We start from the raw sequence: 18,401 nt of genomic DNA, 5'->3' as shown, positions 1-18,401 counted from the left end.
ATTCACAAAATTTTGACCTTCCACTGTTTCATTTATATTAATATCCTTGGCCACCATTTAATACAGCTCATAAAGGTCTTGGTGTCAATTTTTTCATTCTGCATCTGATACGCTTTCTTGAGTATAAAGCAAGGTTATCACCCCCTCTCCTCAAGCTAACATAAAAGACCCCACTGTATCAAAAACAAGGTTCCAATGTTGAGCACATTCTAGCCATTAGGACTTGGCATATCCCGTTAGTTGATGGATTTTGTTCTGATAACATACTGATAGTGTGGATATAACTGAGGTGACTAGATCCTGGTAGTTAATGGGTTTTGTTCTGATAACATACTGATAGTGTGGATATAACTGAGGTGACTTTAATTCAGAGAATATTTTCCCCTTGTTTTCAAAATATTTGTTGTGTCAGAAACTCCTTTGCTAAAGATGAAAAGCTTCCTCCACTAAAAGATGCTTGGCACATCAAGGTCCAGCCACTCAGTGGGTCAGATCCTCCCTGACCTCAGCTCTTAGGGTCCAGCATCACCTACTGAGGTACCTAAGGTTGCCTTAGAGGACCTTAGCTCCCATACCTGGGTTCATTTTCTAGCAGCATCATTAGCTTTCACTGACTGGGAACTAGAACGTGGGGTGTCCTTTCTTTATGACGATTCGGTTTGCAGAACTGGAAATCAAACAAAATGGTGTGTACTTATAAATATGACAAGACTAATGCTCTGAAATGATCCCCCTTAAGTCAGCACATGAGGTTGCTATATGAATAGGAAGATAAATTGTTGCTCATCTTCAAGTCTCATTTTCTTGCCACCTCCAAAATGTTCTCCTCAAGACATTGCTGCTGATGAAAAGCAAAATTCAGACTTGAATTTTGGAATATTTCCCTGATGATGAGTAGATTGTCCAAAAGGTAGGCAACAGGAGGGAAACAGAGCCAGAACAATTTGCAATGATAAATTGGGCAAACCACAGCAGTAATGAGCAGAGCTAAAGGAGCTTCATTCAGAAAAAGGAAATACCTGCTGCTTAAGTAAAATGCATGTTAACTTAATTACCAAAATTACCACTTAATTACATCATTTGGGGGAAATGAGAGCATCAAAGTCAATAATAAATTGAGCTCAATCAAAGAACAAGTCAGATATTAAGAGGCACTTTAATTTGAAGGAAAAAAGAAATGGAAGACTATAACAGCAGATACAAGGGTAGGAAGTAAATTTTTTCTTTCCTTTGGTGCCAGGCAATGGTTCATGTGCATAATACAGTTCTCTTGCTAGAAAACATCAGTAATAATCCAACTTATTCCAGATTATTTACAAGGAAGATGTACTTCATTTTCTTTTTCAAGGGGAAAAAGGCAGGAAACTAGTAATCTTCAAGTGTCAATACCTTTGTTTAAATTGTACATTCAGTTTTTCCTAGTTGCATGAAGATCACACACTGAGGTGAGCAATGTAACTATAAAAGGCCCCCTCAGGAGAGGTGGGAAGAGGTGAGCAGCTGCTACTCTGAACTTATGACAAGGCCTTGCAAATATCCCTGAGAACAACTCCCACTTGAGCTACAATGAAGTCGCTGTCTGGTTGGCGTCCTGTGGATTAAACATCAACATGGAGAGGACCCCAATGGAGTGAACCAGGAAACACACAAGCCAGGTGGGGGCTAAAGGGAAGATGGGATGTACTGATATTTTAGAAACACGACAGTTTCCAACTTTCCATGGAGTCCTCTTGATAAAGGAGATAACTATAATACAGCGACTGAATTTCACTCTTCCCTGCTATAGAGTCGGGCTCTATTAGCAAGGCAAAAATTGACATTGTGCTATGGATGGTAAGGGAAGGGTTTACCAGTGTGAAGTCATGGGTCAGCTGAACAAGATCTGGGTCAATCCTGGTTGTGAACTCTGAGTGTGGAAAGGCCAAGCAAAACCTACAGGCATATGGTCAGCAGGGAAGGAGGAACAGAGAGGACCAAAAACTAGGGGAAGGGGAAGAGAGAAAAATGTGTCATGGTGCCACCTGCACCTGGCTCCCTTAGCATTTGATGATGATCCCCATGTCAGGTTGCCTAGCCTTGCTTGCGTGCAAAACCACCCAACACATTAACCAAGAAAGCAAAAGAGAAGTCACCAGCACTGACAATTCTTCTGCACCCACAAGGCATCTCATTCAGCATCTAAGGAGGAAGACATGAGCTGTGATTAGAAGTGCTGAACATTACCTTATCTTTCTCAAACAGCAAGAACTTGGAAGAAGCACTAAACATGGTGTCAAGATTAAGTCAAATTGTAGCCTTGTCTCTTATATACTACAAGACTTCAAGAAAATTACAAAATTGTGGTTAGATTTCTTTAGTCTGTAGAAGCACAGACATAGGAATAGGCATTAGACCTGTGATAGTGTGTGAAGGTAGGCGAGGCCCAGGAATAAGCTCTGGTGTGTTGCCAAGGTGCAGCTAATATTTGCAAAAATATTTGCAAAAAACACAGAGTTGTTTTTTTTTTTTTCTCCTTAGGAAGAGGACATTCTAATATGGAAAACACATCTCCTAAACACACAGATTTCCCAGATGACAGCAGGGAGATCTCTATTCTGGCATAGAGCATTTTGTTGGAAAGGAGATTCATTCATAGGCTGAAAGTTGATTCTATTACTGATCAGAGGGCCTCTGGCCCGCTTGCCAAATATGATCACCACATCAAGTTCTGTGAAAGAGATGTCTGTGTGAAAAGACAAGAGAAAGGAAAAAGAAGGGATACAATGTCTCACCTATAAAAACTTTTATTTCTACAAAAGAGCTCTTAAAATGAGAAAAATCAAATGTCTACACATCACACCTTCAGGGAAAAAAGGCAAGGAGCATGCATTGCTTTTATATTATTGGAAGGAATTAGCACAAAGGCTAAGAAAATTAGTGGCAGTTGCAGTTCAAAAATACATCTCCAGGTTCATTGTTTACCTCCCCTTTCCACCCACACAACAAACCCAGGTAGTGGCTGTATTTGATAGGAGATGGGACAGGAACACAAGAAGAGTCAAGGATACCTTTAGGTGGGGAATGCATGATCCAAGTGGACAGTGGCATTTCTTTATCTAGAATACTCTCTAGAGGGCAGTAATGATCACTAAAATCCTCCTAAGGCACATGGTAGGTACTGATTATTATGGGCCCAAAATTAGCACATTAATACAGAGGATGAGTTGGCATTTTTTAATACTGACATTTTTCTCAGGAAACCTTCACTGTTTTTTTTTGTTGTTGTTGTTGTTTTTTGCCAAGTAATCAGAAATCATTACATTCAATAGATCAATTAAGAAGAGTTGTATACTGAGCATGTGGGTTTCATTTCCTGCAAGTACTGAAAGAAAAAAAAAAAGAGTTCTATAGAGGACTGGGGACATAGTACAGTGAAAGAGCACTCGTCCAGCATGCTCAAGGATCCGGGTTCCATCTCCAACACTGGGGGGACTAGAAATGTTCTACATAAACTAACAAAATTTTCCTCTGTAGTTCATAAAGAACAAAGGATGACAAACAGGGTGATATTCAGTTCTACATTTGCATCCCCTAAAGAAGTTGGGTGTATTCTGGATCATTCTTTTAGCTTAGACTTGGATGTCATGTGTATCAGGGGACAAGAAGGAATGGGTTGATACTATCAAATCACCCTCCCCAAGAGGTAGAGGAATTTGAGATATATATATGTGTGTGTGTGTGTGTGTGTGTGTGTGTACACACACACAATTTAAATGTAATAGCAAAAACTAAGGGCTGTAGCAAGAAGAATCCCTCATTATAGTTACTTCTTCCCACTGCCAGAGGCAGAGGTTCAGAAAGTGAGGAAAGAAAAGGGACAGCGACACATTCTACTACTTAGCAACTAACAAAGGGTATTTACCCAGAAAATACACTTGGCCAAATTACTTTAGGTTAATGTTCAACAGCTGGGCAAATAAGGCAGCGAGTAGCCAGTTCAATATCACACTTCTTCCTTATTCTTGCCTTTGCAGAGCGCGCAGACCCAAATGTCCTAACCCATACATTGTCTCTTGGCAGCTCAGAAATGAACCTGGATCCTGCCAGTGCATAACCAGAGCAGCCTATGGGTATGAGAATGAACAAAAGAATGCACATTTTAGTATGAAAAGAAAACAGAAATCAAGGTCCTAACTCACTGGACTCTCTGATCTAAACCTATGCCACCGTAAATACAGCAATTAGAGCCAGGTGCAGGGTCACTCGCTTGTAATCCCAGCTACTTGTGAGGCTGAGGCAGAAGGATTACAAGTTTGAGGCCATCCTAGGCAGCTTGGCAAGACCCTCTTTTAAAGTACCATAAAATTTAAAACAAGGCGGGGCTTGGGTGTAGCTTGGTGATAGAGCCCTGGTCGAGTATGCTCAAGGCCCTAGGTTCAATCCACAATAATGAAAATGTAAAATAAAATGAAATAATAAAGTGAAAAAGCAATTGTAATATAGAATAATCCCATGCAAGTGTCAGAACCCACAGATAAAAATAGGTCTTTACTTCATCAACCTTATTTCACCTCCTCACCTCCAGCTATGTTAATTAAGGTGAACAAAATCCTTAAGAAAAACAACTCTTTAGATGGGACGCTGAAAATCAGAACATAAAGAAACAGTGCATGGGCTGGGGGCAGGGGAAAGCTCAGTGGCAGAGTGCAGGCCAAGCATGCTCAGTTTCCTGGGTTTGATCCCTAGCATTACAAAAACAAAACAAAAAAGATATGATGCATGATGACACTGTTAAGTCACACAAACACGCTTGGATCTTATTTTTAATAGAAACTTTTTTAAAAAAAACTTTATGTGGTGCTGAGGATGAAACCCAGTGCCTCACATGTGCTAGGCAAGCCCTCTACCACTGAGCCACAACCTCAGCTCCACTGGATCTCTTCTTGACTGACTTCTAAAAATATTTAAGAAGATCTTATTTCAAAAAGAAAGCCCATTTAAAACATCAGGTCTTAGTAATCATGGTAGATAAAGTATTTTATTATCAATTTCACGATCTAAAAAGTAATTTGTTACATTGACTAAGATAGATCTGAGATGACTTCTTACCAGAATGTATGCCCTGCAGAGTGACACTGTGGCCCTCAGGCATGAAAGAACACAGTTCCACCCCTCCTCTAGGGACAGGATCAGCCTGAAAATGATGCTGATTCTCAACTGGCACAAATTGCTTTGGGTCCTTCTGGTTTCTTTCCCTGACATTTGAGCTGTGAGGACTTTAGCAGAGCCTCTGCTCTTGATCTCTAAAGGACAAACTAGAACCTCAACTGTAGCCTCAGTCTTCAAAGTCAAGCTTCCTTTTCCAACTTTTTATTTCAGTGATATTTAGTATTAGGTAATAAAAAGATACTTATCATTTTATTTCAATGATAGTATGTTTAATAGGAGATATGACTCAATTGGTTCTGTAAGCCCAAGGGTGACGATCTTCACCATGTCACAAGAGACCCATAGTGGAGCTGGATAAGACTGAGGCCAGATACTGGGGAAAATATACTAACCCAAGGGCAGACAGCATCTGATGAGAGGTGTTACTGGCAAGTCACCATAGGGAAACAGGGTGATCCCTGGCTAAATGACTATCCTCCAGTAGCCAGTTACCAGCACTGCATTCCCAAGTTAGGGGACCCAAGGTCTCTATAATGTTTTCTTCTAAGTGTTTTTTCAAAGGTTCTTAAAGGCAGCATTGCTGCAAGAAGCTATAGGAAGCTTCAGGGGTTTGTCAGAGGTCGCCAGGGCACCAGAGGAGCCCTTGCTCTCAGGATCAGGATGAAAAGGAGTATGGGGAAAAGAAGGAGCAGTGTGGTACCTGAGAGGTTGTGGGATGAGGGGAGAGAACCCTCATATTAAAAGACGAAATTGTGTGTTGGGTGGTGGGATCCTAAAAGGAACAGCTGTAGAATACAGGACGGCCACTGGGAAAGATGAAACTCCAAGGAGATGAATGGCTGACAAGCCCACAGCTGTAGAGCCCACAGCTAAGACCTCTGCACTAGAAATTTCTACCCCAGAGTTTTCTAAATAAAGCCTCTCCCTCTAAAGCAGTAGTCCTCAATGGGGGATGATTTTGCCCACAGGGAACATTTGGCAATGTCAGAAACATTCTGGGTTGTCCTCACCGGGAATAGGGTGCTCCTGACATCTGGTGGGTGGGGGCTGGGATGTTGCGGACCATCCTACCATGCACAGGATGGCCCCTACAACAAGGAATTCTTGAAATGTCCACAGAGCCAAGGCAGAGAAACCCTGTTCTAGAGGGAATACTTTACTCTTATAAGAATCTGAATCTAGAATGAGCCTAGAATGAGCCAAGGCCCTTTGGAACTGACAATTAGACCAAGGTGAATATCCTCTGACCAGCCCTAACAGGTGGATCCCATTGCTGCCTTGTTGAGTGGGCACCTCCAATCCTCCCAGAGTGTTCCACAAATGTCCCATTGGCAGTTGCCAGTTCATATTCCAGCAAGGACAAATCAACTTTAGATCCTCTTGTCTTCTTTCTCTTCTGAAGCAGCAGCTACTTCTTTCTCAGAGCCAGTGCAACCCCAACTGCCACTGCCAGGATGGCGACAACAGCAGCCCCTCCAAATAGCAGCATAGACTTGCCCTCGGAAGAGAGTAGGGCCTTTCCTTCTGCAGCAGGGGATAATTCCTCACTAAAACTCCTCTTCCTTATAGGGATCTCCTTGTCAATTGGCAGTGCAGAGGGCACCCCCTCCTCCACTTCACTAGGTTCCATGGCTGCTGCTCTAACCTCTTCTTCATCAAGCTCTACAAACAGTGATGGAGCAGGGCTGGCTTTCTCAACTGCAATCATTTCTGCATCATGTTCCCTCGTCTCCAGCAAAGAAGAGGCAGTAATGTGTGGAAGCCAGGGAGCAGGGGCTCCAGGGAATGCCTCTTGCAACTCCCTGGCTGGCAAGGCAGTCCCAGCTGCTGCTTCCACACCCTCAGGTATCTCTTCTTTCTCCACATGCACAATGTCAGAGTTAGAAGAGTTGTTCTCACTCTTTTCTCCAGCTCCATTGCTATCTAAGCTTTTGACTTCTTCAGGATCCATTGCGATCTGCTGCCAGGACTCGGGCCCTAGGGACACTGGTAGGCTTTCTGTGTGCCAACTCTGGCTAGCTGACAGTGAGACAGGTAGGCTCTCTGACTGCCAAGAAGTCGTCACAGTTGGAGACTCTGGGGGACTGACTTGTCCGGAGTTGTCACTAGGCAGGATATAAATGTCATTGCTATCTTCTGCAATGACACCAGGGTATTCTTCCTCCTCAGACTCAAGACTAAAGACAGTGCCCTAGAAAAGAAGAGTCAACATAAAGAATGGTCAATATTGTAAAAATAGGTCAAACTGGGAAACAAATTTTCTCCTAAATGAAGTTCCAGGAATAAACATGTTTTTGTTTAGATCCGTGTGTTTTCTGGATTGAATGCATTTATTTGTAGGCCAATATACAGCAAGAGTTTTTGACAATCCTTGGACCAGCTGCCTTGAACCTAACATATCAAAAGTTCATGTAGAGCTGGGATTGTGGCTCAGCGGTAGAGTGCTTGCCTAGCACATGTGAAGCATTGGGTTCAATCCTCAGCACCACACACACACAATAAATAAAAATAAAATTATGGGTTGGGATTGTGGCTCAGCGGTAGAGCGCTTGTCTAGCACACGCAAGGCCCTGGGTTTGATCCTCAGCACCACATAAAAATAAATAAATAAAATAAAGGTATTGTTTCCAACCACTTCCAAACTAAAAAAATGTTAAAAAAATTAAAATTATTATGTCATCTACAACTAAAGAAAAAAAGTTCATGTATATTCAGTGTAATTCACACATATATGATGCAATAATTAGTGCTATACAACAGAGGAAACAAAAGCATGACCTTGTACTCAGGGGATTTATCAATTAGTAGATATGAAAATAATGCTATGCCATATTCAAAGTGCCAGTTAAGAGTTCAGATAGGAAAATGAGTTCTTTTAGTGGAGGTGAGAGAATGTGGGGATGACAGCTTCAATGAGGAACTCAGCTGTTTTACTGGACTCTGGAGCAGGGGAAGGTTTTGACAGTAAAGGCCAAACTGAAGATACAATACTAGCAAAGACACAGACCCGTGAAAAAAGTAGAAAACAAGTAGCCGAGTTTAATTAGTGCATGAATTACAGGAAAAATAGAAAAGCTCAGTTAGAACATGACCACAGAGAAACCTGAATGATAGCTAAGAAACAGGGTCATTGAGCAATAAGCAATGGTAGGGCACTGAAGTCTTTGAGTTACAAAAATAGAATCAGAGCTCTGATTTAAAAGTTACTCTAGGGTTCTGGGGTGTTAATCAGTGTTTATCAGCACTTGCCTAGAATGTGCAAGGCCTGGGGTTCCATCCCCAATGCATAATTCACAAAAACAAAGATTTTAAAACTCAAAAAACTAAATTAAAAAAAAAAAAAAGACCCTATAAAAACTCATACTGTCTTTAGCTGGGCACAGGCTGGGTGTTGTGAGCTAGCTATGCCAGTTTCAGGGAGTTCCTCTTTTTATGGGTCTTAGGTGAGGGGGTTGCATTTGATGAAGCTGATAAGCTCCTAAATCTGGTGTTTCTGATGTGATTTGGGATGTCTGTATGTCCAGATACTCCATGACTGAATTTGATTAATATGTAGAAATTATTTATCAATTTGTGCCTAAGGTTGTACTGGGCAGATGTGGTTGTTTACTTGCACAAACAAGGTATAGAGACATTCTGTCTTGGCACTTGTAATCAAAATGGAGTTCGACTACTTTACAAAATGGAGTCAGTCAGGTTTAGGTACAGTCTGAGGACTGCTATTCTATACATTGTAGAGCAACTCCGAGCAGGGCACAGCCTGTTCTCCATACTGACTCAAGAGGATCACTTGAGCCCAGGAGTTCAGGGCTGACCTGGCAACATAGTGAGACCCCATATTAATAAGAGAGACTTGCTGAGGCTGGAGGATCCAAGTTCGAGGCTAGTCTTGGTACTTTAGTGAGATTCTGTCTCAAAATAAGAAACAAAAAAGGGCTAGTAGTATAGCATAGTAGGGCACCTCTGGGTTCAATCCCCAGTGTCACACACATATGAAAAAAAAGCGAAAACAATTTGAAACAATAATCCCCTGTTTTTTTTTTTTTTTTAAAGTACTTAGGACCAAAAAGAGAGACTTTTGCATCTACAATCATACGGGTTTTCACTTCTTTCAACTCTTGCTCTATTTGTATTATATCGATAATATAAAACCATCTAACATTTCTGGGACTATCATCAATAATGAATGTTAACAAACAGCCCTTCACAACCAAATGCAGCAGATAAAAGACTGATAAAGATCTTAGTTCTACTGATAAATGAACTCAATTTTCCACTTCTAATAAGTCCCTCTTACACCCCATCAATATCTCAGAACAGAAAAGATGATGCTAAGGTGCCATCTGGCCATTAGATAAGGGCTCAGCTGAATTTTATAAAATAAGTACTGCTACATTTAAAATCTATTTCTAATTATCTGACTCCTTCAGTTAAAAACAAAAGGGCTGTCATACAATATTTAGAATACATTATTCCTTCTGGAACCCATTAATATTTTCCTAGGAAAGCAAATATTAAAATTTAAAAGGCCACAGCATATTAGTATTAGAAGAGCATGAGTGGGGATAAGGCGAATCTTTCCTCTCTATTCCTACCACAAATTTGTCTTCATCATATTCTAGGTTCCACAAAAGAGGGAAGCCTTATCTTGATGAGTTTATTCATTGTCCCCTACAAGTGCTGTACTAAATTCCTAAACCCTGTCACCTAATTTGTGTAGACAATGGGATTTTTACCATTTTGAGGGAGCAGAAAGTATTTTGCAAATATGAAATCATGTATAAGACATCTCCCTATGTATAAGACTCCATTCTTATAAATACCATTGAAGCCTATCAAGGAACTCTAGTTTAAGATCTGTGATCTGGCTCCAACAGGGTCTGGCTTAAAGGCCATCACATCTGGACCACTGTACCCAATCTTTATTTCTCCTCAACTCCTAGATAGCTGAGTCTAGGCCACACAGAGTATTATAATAATACATTTCATACCATACTATATTATTAGATCTCTTAAATTACAGTTGCTCCTCAACCTACAACACGGTTACATCTTTTTTTTTTTAAAGAATTTTTTAATATTTATTTTTTAGTTTTCGGCGGACACAACATCTTTATTTGTATGTGGTGCTGAGGATCGAACCCAGCGCCGCACGCATGCCAGGCTAGCGCACTACAGCTTGAGCCACATCCCCAGCCCCAACAGGGTTACATCTTGATAAACTCTATAAGCTTAAAATATCTTAAGTTGAAAGTGCATTAGCACATTTAACCTACTGAACAACTTGGCTTAGTCTCATCTACCTTAAATATGCTCAGAACACATGCATTAGCTTACAGCTGGGCAAAACTGTCTAACACAAAGCCTATTTTATAATAAAATGCTGAATATCTCATAACTAATTTACTGAATACTGCTCTGAAAGCCAAAACAGAATAGCTATATGTAGGGCTAGGGTTGTAGATCAGTGGTAGAGCACTTGTCTAGCATGGGTAAGGCACTGGGTTTGATCCTCAGCACCACATGAAAACAAATACATAAAATAAAAGTTAAATTCTTAAAAAAATAAAAAAGAATGGCTGTATATATATTTGCACTCACATGTGCATCATAAAGTCAAAGAATCACAAGTCAAACCATCATAATTCAGGGGCCATTTATAGATCATAAGTACTTAAGGGGAGAAAACATGCTTCCCTTAATTGTGCGCATCTGAATCCTCATCACTTCAGTATTTTACCTGTTACTCTTAGCTTCAAAACATATAGTAAAGCGTATGCATCTACTCCACTCTCCTCGTGTGCTTATAGGATTCCATACTTTTTTATTGTATCAATTATAATTATATATTATACAAAGTTAGTACTACATTAATGTAATAATTAACATTATTAATATAATAATTAACTTGGATAAGGTGGTTCAGTTCTTGGCTGTGGGGTCTTTTTTTTTTTTTTAAAGAGAGAGAGAGAATATTTTAATATTTTTTTTTTTTAGTTTTTGGCAGACACAACATCTCTCTTTGTATGTGGTGCTGAGGATCGAACCCAGGCCACATACATGCCAGGTGAGCGCGCTACCGCTTGAGCCACATCCCCATCCCTGTGGGGTCTTTTTCACTGAGATAGCTGGAACCCTTTTCTGTATTACTGCTGCCTTGGAATCACCATCCCTTATGGATAGAACACTTAGGATGTGTAAGATAACATGCCATCACCAGCTGTTTTAGATCTGCATGTCTCTCTGAAGAGGAAATACATCTGTTTCCAACTTCTACTATAAACAGAAAAGAAAGATTTTCAGTGGAGATCTGAACAGAATTGAACCATAACCAACGCTCAGTTTAGGATATCTCTTAACTGGCTTCAACACAGAAGACTCAGAACATAACAAACACTTTCCATGTCTAGCAGAGGTCTCTTGATGAGTCATGGATCCCCAAACTCATCTTCCTAATCCCTGCTGCTTTTCAACAAAGATTCTTTACTTCTTTCTTTAAAGAAGCCCTTCCTGAGGATGCCTATTACACTGCACAATTATTATTCTTTTTATTCTCAACAATGATTAGAAATATCTACACTTTACCATAGCTTTCCTGATATTTGTTTAGTCTGAACAACTAATTACTGACTCCTTTATGTTTCCAGTGTTTGACCATTAAATGTTTATATAATGAGCATTCCAATAAATTCACAGTTGACTGCTATGTTGAAGATACAAGTTTAAGATTATTGTATAATCTCCTTCAAGGACTTTGTAATCTAGTTGGTGAGATTATATGGCTGCAGGCCCTCAAACTTTGCTGCCTAATTTGAAACACTTGTGGAACTTTTAAGAATTCCTATGCTAAAGCTACGACCCCAAACAACTAAATGGTAATCTTTAATAAAGGTAGGACCTGGGTATCAAATTTTGCTACAAGTTATATAGCACAACTCTGTTGTAATAAAATGATCTTCTTTATGGCACCCAAAGCCAAGAGAGATTCTAGAACACAGGCCAGGGACAGGGAGGGTGATTGAAACTTCTCACTGATTGCAAAGGTAATCACTTCATTCACTGAATACTTACAGCCACATCAGTGATATCTTAAGCTTTGCTAATTCTTGGTAAATCACTAATAATGAAGGATGGCAATAAGCAAGATGGATGAAAACATCTGCTACTGTTTACTCAGGAAACCAGTTCTGTAATTTTCTTGAAAGACTGGAGAATCAACATTGAGGACAATGGTAACAAATTTCCTGTGAAGTTATGTTTATTCCTTTTTGTCAGCACACAATTCTAATTAGGTAGACCCTCAACACCTATGATGAAGGGCTTTCTCTGTTAGATAACTTATACTCAAAGGTTTATCTATTTATCCAACCCTCTCTTCAAGGAGTGCCATTTGGAGAGGGTCAAAAGAAAGGTGCTTGAGCAGAATGATTTTACAAGAAGGAAGAAAAAGGCAAGAAAAAGTAGTAAGAGTATAAAATAGCACCATGTTCCTATTTATTCCTTGTTCACTTTATTCCTCTGTCAAAATTCCTAAATAAGGAATTAATAATATGGGTTAGCAGGTGTGTAATCCTCTATCCTCAATTATCTGCAACTGAGCTAAAAGGAAACGTAATGAGGTGTTGCTTAATATTAAAATTCTTTCTTTCACATTGAAAAATCTAGATAATTAAAAACTGGGTAGACTTTTTGTTAAGTGAAAAATAGAAAGTTACCAAAAAACCAAATGCCAAATGTTTTCTCTGACAAAAGGAGGCTGATTCATAGTGGGGTAGGGAGGGGGAGCATGGAAGGAATAGAAGAACTCTAGATAGGGCAGAGGGGTAGGAGGGGAAGGGAGGGGGCAGGGGGTTAGAAATGATGGTGGAATGTGATGGACATTATTATCCAAAATACATGTATGAAGACACAAATTGATGTGAATATACTTTGTATACAACCAGAGATATGAAAAATTGTGCTCTATATGTGAAATAAGAATTGTAATGCATTCCGCTGTCATATATAAATAAAAAAATAAAAAAAAGAAAGTTAATAATTACCATTTTTGGAGTTATGTTAAATAGTGAGTTAAAACAGTGTGTTCTTGTTTTTCCTGCGCATTTAAAATATTGCACAAAAAAATCCTCAAAAAGCGTTCTTAATCATTGTTTTTTGGAAACAAAGTAATTTCTCATAATTTTTATTCTTAGTCTTAGAATCACACCTGTTCTCACTCTTTGCTCACTGTTCTACAAGTTTTGTAATCTGCTTTTATGCCTTTTCAAAAGAAGTCTTACATAGCTCTTCAAACAGAAAGACATCCAAGGGTCAAAGTGCTAATAGGAGCTCTCAACAATTTCTTACCTGCACTTTTAAAAATTGAAGCTGATTTTAAAAGAAAAAAACAAGTAAAACAAACAAAAAAGGAGACATAACAAGAAAGGTTAGATTTTAAATTCTCAGAAAGGAGAGTTTTAAGGCTCTAAGTCAGGAAAAAAGAAATCAAACTTTCAAAAGCTCCGTAATTTAGAAATAAGGGAAAAGTGAATAAGTCCACAGATAACTTACTGTAAAAAGTCATTTCCCCATATTATTATTTTTTTGTGGCATGGAGGATCAAATCCAGGTTCCTGTGCATGTTCAGCATGCATTTTACCATGAGCTAATGTACACACCCTTATTATTTTAACAGCTTACAGCTAACAAAAGATTTAAGTGTATGGTGTGCTCCACGGCTAGAGGGCCTTTCTCATTTAAGACATTACAGCAACAAGTGCATCCAATTATGACTTTAGTATAATCTACTGCTAAAATGCCAATTCAGATTAAATAGCTTTATTCCTTATTGTCATAGCTTCCCTACCTTACAACTTATCTCTGTATTTAGGACACGTGACATTTTAATAAAGATTCACCAAATATTCTGTGCTTTTGTACAGTCTTGAAGAAAGAACACATGACCACTGAAATGCTTATAAAAATAACCACCCTTCTCCTTAACAATTACTGTCATTACCGAAGAGGCTTTCACTAACAGAGCTATTTGGGTTAACACATTATATTTTAAGTAGAATAACAACATCTAATAATTCCAACAATCTCAACTGCTTCTAAAACAAAATATTTGTATTGTTGGGAGTATTCATCTCTTTTAATGTTATTTATATGAAAAATGCAAAGGAGTATCTTTAAAGGATTCAGAAATATAAAACTAGCTGTGATACTACGGCATGAGACAGTTTAAATGTGTATAAAAAAATCAGAACTGCCCTTTCCCTTTTTCAATAAATGAAACCTGGAGTTCCTTGGCTTGCTAGAATTGGATGTTAGTAACAATAGATAACCTTATATAACTCTTGTTATCTTTGTTCTAAAGAGTTTGCTTAAATTAATCTACTTAAACCTCACAATGCTATGAGAAGGGAGTCTCATTATTTCCTTAAACTGAAGCTGCTGCAGAGGAGACATAATTCTCCTCAAACCATAAGTGCAACCTCAGGACTGGGTAATATGCCCCAGGGTCTATCCTTTCACCCACTGGGCTATCCTGTCTCTTGGGGTTCTGCCACTTTTCCCACTGTATCACAGCATCTCTAGAATTTATGGCTAGAAGCAGACAGAAGAGGTAATTCTTATTTTCTTCAAGCAAACACATGAAGATTTGTGCATGAAATTCTTCAATTAAAATGGGAAACAGAGAAGAAAGAGATAAGGAGAAAAAGGGAATATTTTAAAATAAGTTTAAAATAAAACAAAATATGATTTGGTTTGATGATAGGAGCTAAGCAAAAATCAACCAAAGAACAATTTCAAAATCTGTAGCGGCTGCTTCCTGATGTTTATATTGATCATACTTTATTGTTTCACTCCTTTTTGTTCACATTGATTACAAATTATTTTGCCACCTCAGAAATATTTTAACTTCTGAGTCATAGCTGCTGATAAGCTGCTATAAGAATTTCACTGTTCCATTGGAGGATACTCTGGCAGAATTCCCAAGCCCAGCCATATTGGTAATTTCATCTAGGGACTCACTTCCCCTATGATATACCAACACACCTTCATCATCATTTCTTACACTTTACATAAATCTCTCCTTCAAGTATTCATCTATAAAATGAGGACAGATAAAATTCAAACAGAACACCAAAAACTAAATGCCTCTTTGATCACTATTAACCTACAATAAAAAAATGAAGCTAGGCATGCTGGTGTACACCTATAAACCTACAGCTAGGGAGGCTGAGGCAGGAGGATTGCAAGTTTAAAGCCAGCCTCAGCACTAAGCAACTCAGTGAGACCCTGTCTCTAAATAAAATACAAAATAGGGTAGGGGATGTGGCTCAGAGGTCGAGTGCCCCTGAGTTCAATCCCCAGTACCAAATAAAGAAAACGAAAATATGAAAGAAATTCCAGAGTAGCTTTCCACCCAACATGATGACTAAGAGCCACAAAAATACATTTCAGAACACAACACAGTAAAAACACCTGCACAAAAAAACAGATTCATAAAACACAACTTACCCTCATTAACCTAAACTGATCTGAGTTTTGCCCACCTAATTTTTAGATTACTTTCTATAAGTCACCTCCCACTGTATAAAAACTGTTCTAACAAATCACTAATCTAAAAGTTTCCAAGAGTCTGTATCCTAGAATAAAACAATAACACCACCTTTTGAAGGTTTACTATTCTTAAAACAGAAATCAGAATTTTTGAGTCAGGAAAAAGATACAAAAGATTAATTTTGTTTAAAATGCTATGACAGACTCTGGATGACATTTCACCAATAATCTTTTATGTAAAACTAAATTTTTCATGGTGTTTAGTTTAGTACATGACAATGGAAAAAATAAAAAGCCTTACCACAGTGGACTTGAACTGTTCTGTTCAGGAGATAGACTTACTTCTAGCGTAGCAAGAAAATCCCAGGAAATGAGAGTGAGAAAGAGGAGGGAGGGAATGAGATGAGTCAGAGTCATAGCTTGCCAACTACTCTGTGCCCTAACAGGGCTGCAGGGCAAATAAAAGTCAGAATCAAGGAAAATTTCTTTTTCTTTTTTTTTTTTTTAATATTTATTTATTTTAGTTCTCGGCGGACACAACATCTTTGTTTGTATGTGGTGCTGAGGATCGAACCCGGGCCGCACGCATGCCAGGCGAGCGCGCTACCGCTTGAGCCACATCCCCAGCCCTTTTTTTTTTTTTTTTAAATATTTATTTATTTTAGTTCTCGGCAGACACAACATCTTGGTTTGTATGAAGGAAAATTTCAATCAGACTTAAACAGACAGAGGAAAACACACACTCTTGGGCTTGGGTTGTGGCTCAGTGGTAGAGTGCTTCCCTAGCCTGTGTGAAGCACTGGGTTTAATTCTCAGCACACATATAAATAAATAAGTAAATAAACTATATCTATCTATCTATATATATATATAGAAACACACTCTTAGAGACACATCTGAGAACTTGACATTTGTAAATACGGAACATTTTCACAAAACATTTCACATCACTATCTTTGTGAGACAGATATTTCGCAGGTTGATGAACCTGAGGCTCAGAAAAGTTAAAGGAATTTTCCCCCAAACACAGGGCTAGTATTTGGCAGAGATAAGGCAAGAAACAAATCTTTTAATTTTCAGTTCTGTTGGCAATGCATCATGCTCTGACTGAAGAGGCAGAGTAAATGAAAAGAAACAAACAAAAACAATGTAGGAAAATAAACAAACAAGAAATCCCTACATCGTCATTCTAATGCCAGTACAAACAACAATCGAAAGTTATATTCTATCTCTAGCTCTGAAAAGCTACTAATTAGATCTAAGATATATGTTTCTAATTCAATCAATATTATATACTTGACCTTGGTTAATTGTTCCCTTCTTTTGCCTTCTCATTGTACTTTTAGCATAGCTCTATCACTCACTGCACATAACATGCTACAGTTATTTATATTTATTTTCTTCAACTAGGTCTGAGACCTGTATTTTATTCAGCTTTGGTACACTCTGGCTGGGCGCGGGCGCGGTGGTGTACAACTGTTATCCCAGTAATTCAGGAGGCTGAGACAAGTAGGGGGCCAGCCTCCATAACTTAGTGATACTGTTTCAAAATAAAAAATAAAAAGGTCTGATAATGTAGCTCTGTGGTAAAGTCTCCCTGGGTTCAATCTTCAATACCAAAACCAAAACAAAACAACAACAACAAAACTTTTGTATGGTCCACACTTAGCACAGCACATGAAATCAATTAAGGCTTACTGTTTACTAAAATTAACCTCTAAGGGCTTCAGCAGTATGATAGATATTATCAATTAATATTCAGAAAATTCTTATGAACCAGGCAGATACTATTAGTGATTTCATTAGTACAGCTCACAGAAAATCTGAAAAATATGCAGGAAAATCATCCCTCTAAGGTGATGTTGTTAGATAAAATAAACACTAGTAGGTCATTCTGCTGGAAAATGAAGAGAAAGAACATGAGTTAGGCTGGGTGGGGTGGTGCACATCTGTAGTACCAACTACCCAGGAGGATTTCTTGAGCCCAGGAGTTCAAGATCAGCCTGTGCAACACAGTGAGACCCCACATCAATAAAAGAAAAAGAACCTGAGTTGGTGCTACTTATGAGAGTGCTCCATATACCAGAAGCCTTAGCTGTGTTAATCCACACAGACACTTAAAGGGCATATAGAACTATGCCACTCTCACATGATAGGGAAGATCAGTAATTTTGACTTAAGACTCTTTCATGTAAGTTTGGAATTATATGACCAAGTCCCAGTCGAATGAAGTAACTAGGATAAAAATCATATATAGCCATGTTTCTTTTTGTTGTTTTTTTTAAAATATTTTTTTAGTTGTAGATGGACACAATAGTTTTATTTTATTTATTTTTATGTGGTGCTGAGGATAGAACCCAGTGCCTCATAAGTGTAAGGCAAGCACTCGGCCACTGAGCCAAAGCCACAGCCACCTGTTGTTGTTTGCTTTTTTTTTTTTTTTTTTAGTTGTAGTTGGACACAATACCTTTATTTTTTTTTTATTTATTTATTTTTAATACCTTTATTTTTTAAAATTTATTTTTATGTGGTGTTGAGGATCGAACCCGACCCCTTGCACGTGCTAGGTGAGCACTCTACTGCTGAGCCCAGGTCCCAGCCCCTGTTGTTTGCTTTTAACACCTCAACTTGCAGCCACTTTAAAGTCAAACTCATCACATCACATCTAAAACTCAATAAATGCTCTTTCAATACCAATACAAAGG

At 38.6% G+C, this 18,401-nt stretch overlaps 1 protein-coding gene across 1 annotated transcript in view; it reads right to left on the bottom strand.

The window, feature by feature from the left end:
• Window positions 1–2,767: 2,767 nt before the first annotated feature.
• The window catches only part of Bcl2l13 (BCL2 like 13), a 34,786-nt gene continuing 19,152 nt past the window's right edge, over window positions 2,768–18,401 (bottom strand). Inside the window, exon 4 of the mRNA XM_048787728.1 lies at window positions 2,768–7,339. Within this exon, the coding sequence (XP_048643685.1) occupies window positions 6,557–7,339 (783 nt within the window). The 3' untranslated portion in view covers window positions 2,768–6,556. The remainder of the gene's footprint in view (window positions 7,340–18,401) is intronic.

The sequence above is a fragment of the Marmota marmota genome, unplaced genomic scaffold (assembly GCF_001458135.2).
Source record: "Marmota marmota marmota unplaced genomic scaffold, marMar, whole genome shotgun sequence".
Taxonomy (NCBI): domain Eukaryota; kingdom Metazoa; phylum Chordata; class Mammalia; order Rodentia; family Sciuridae; genus Marmota; species Marmota marmota.
This window is presented reverse-complemented; position numbering and strand designations above follow the sequence as displayed.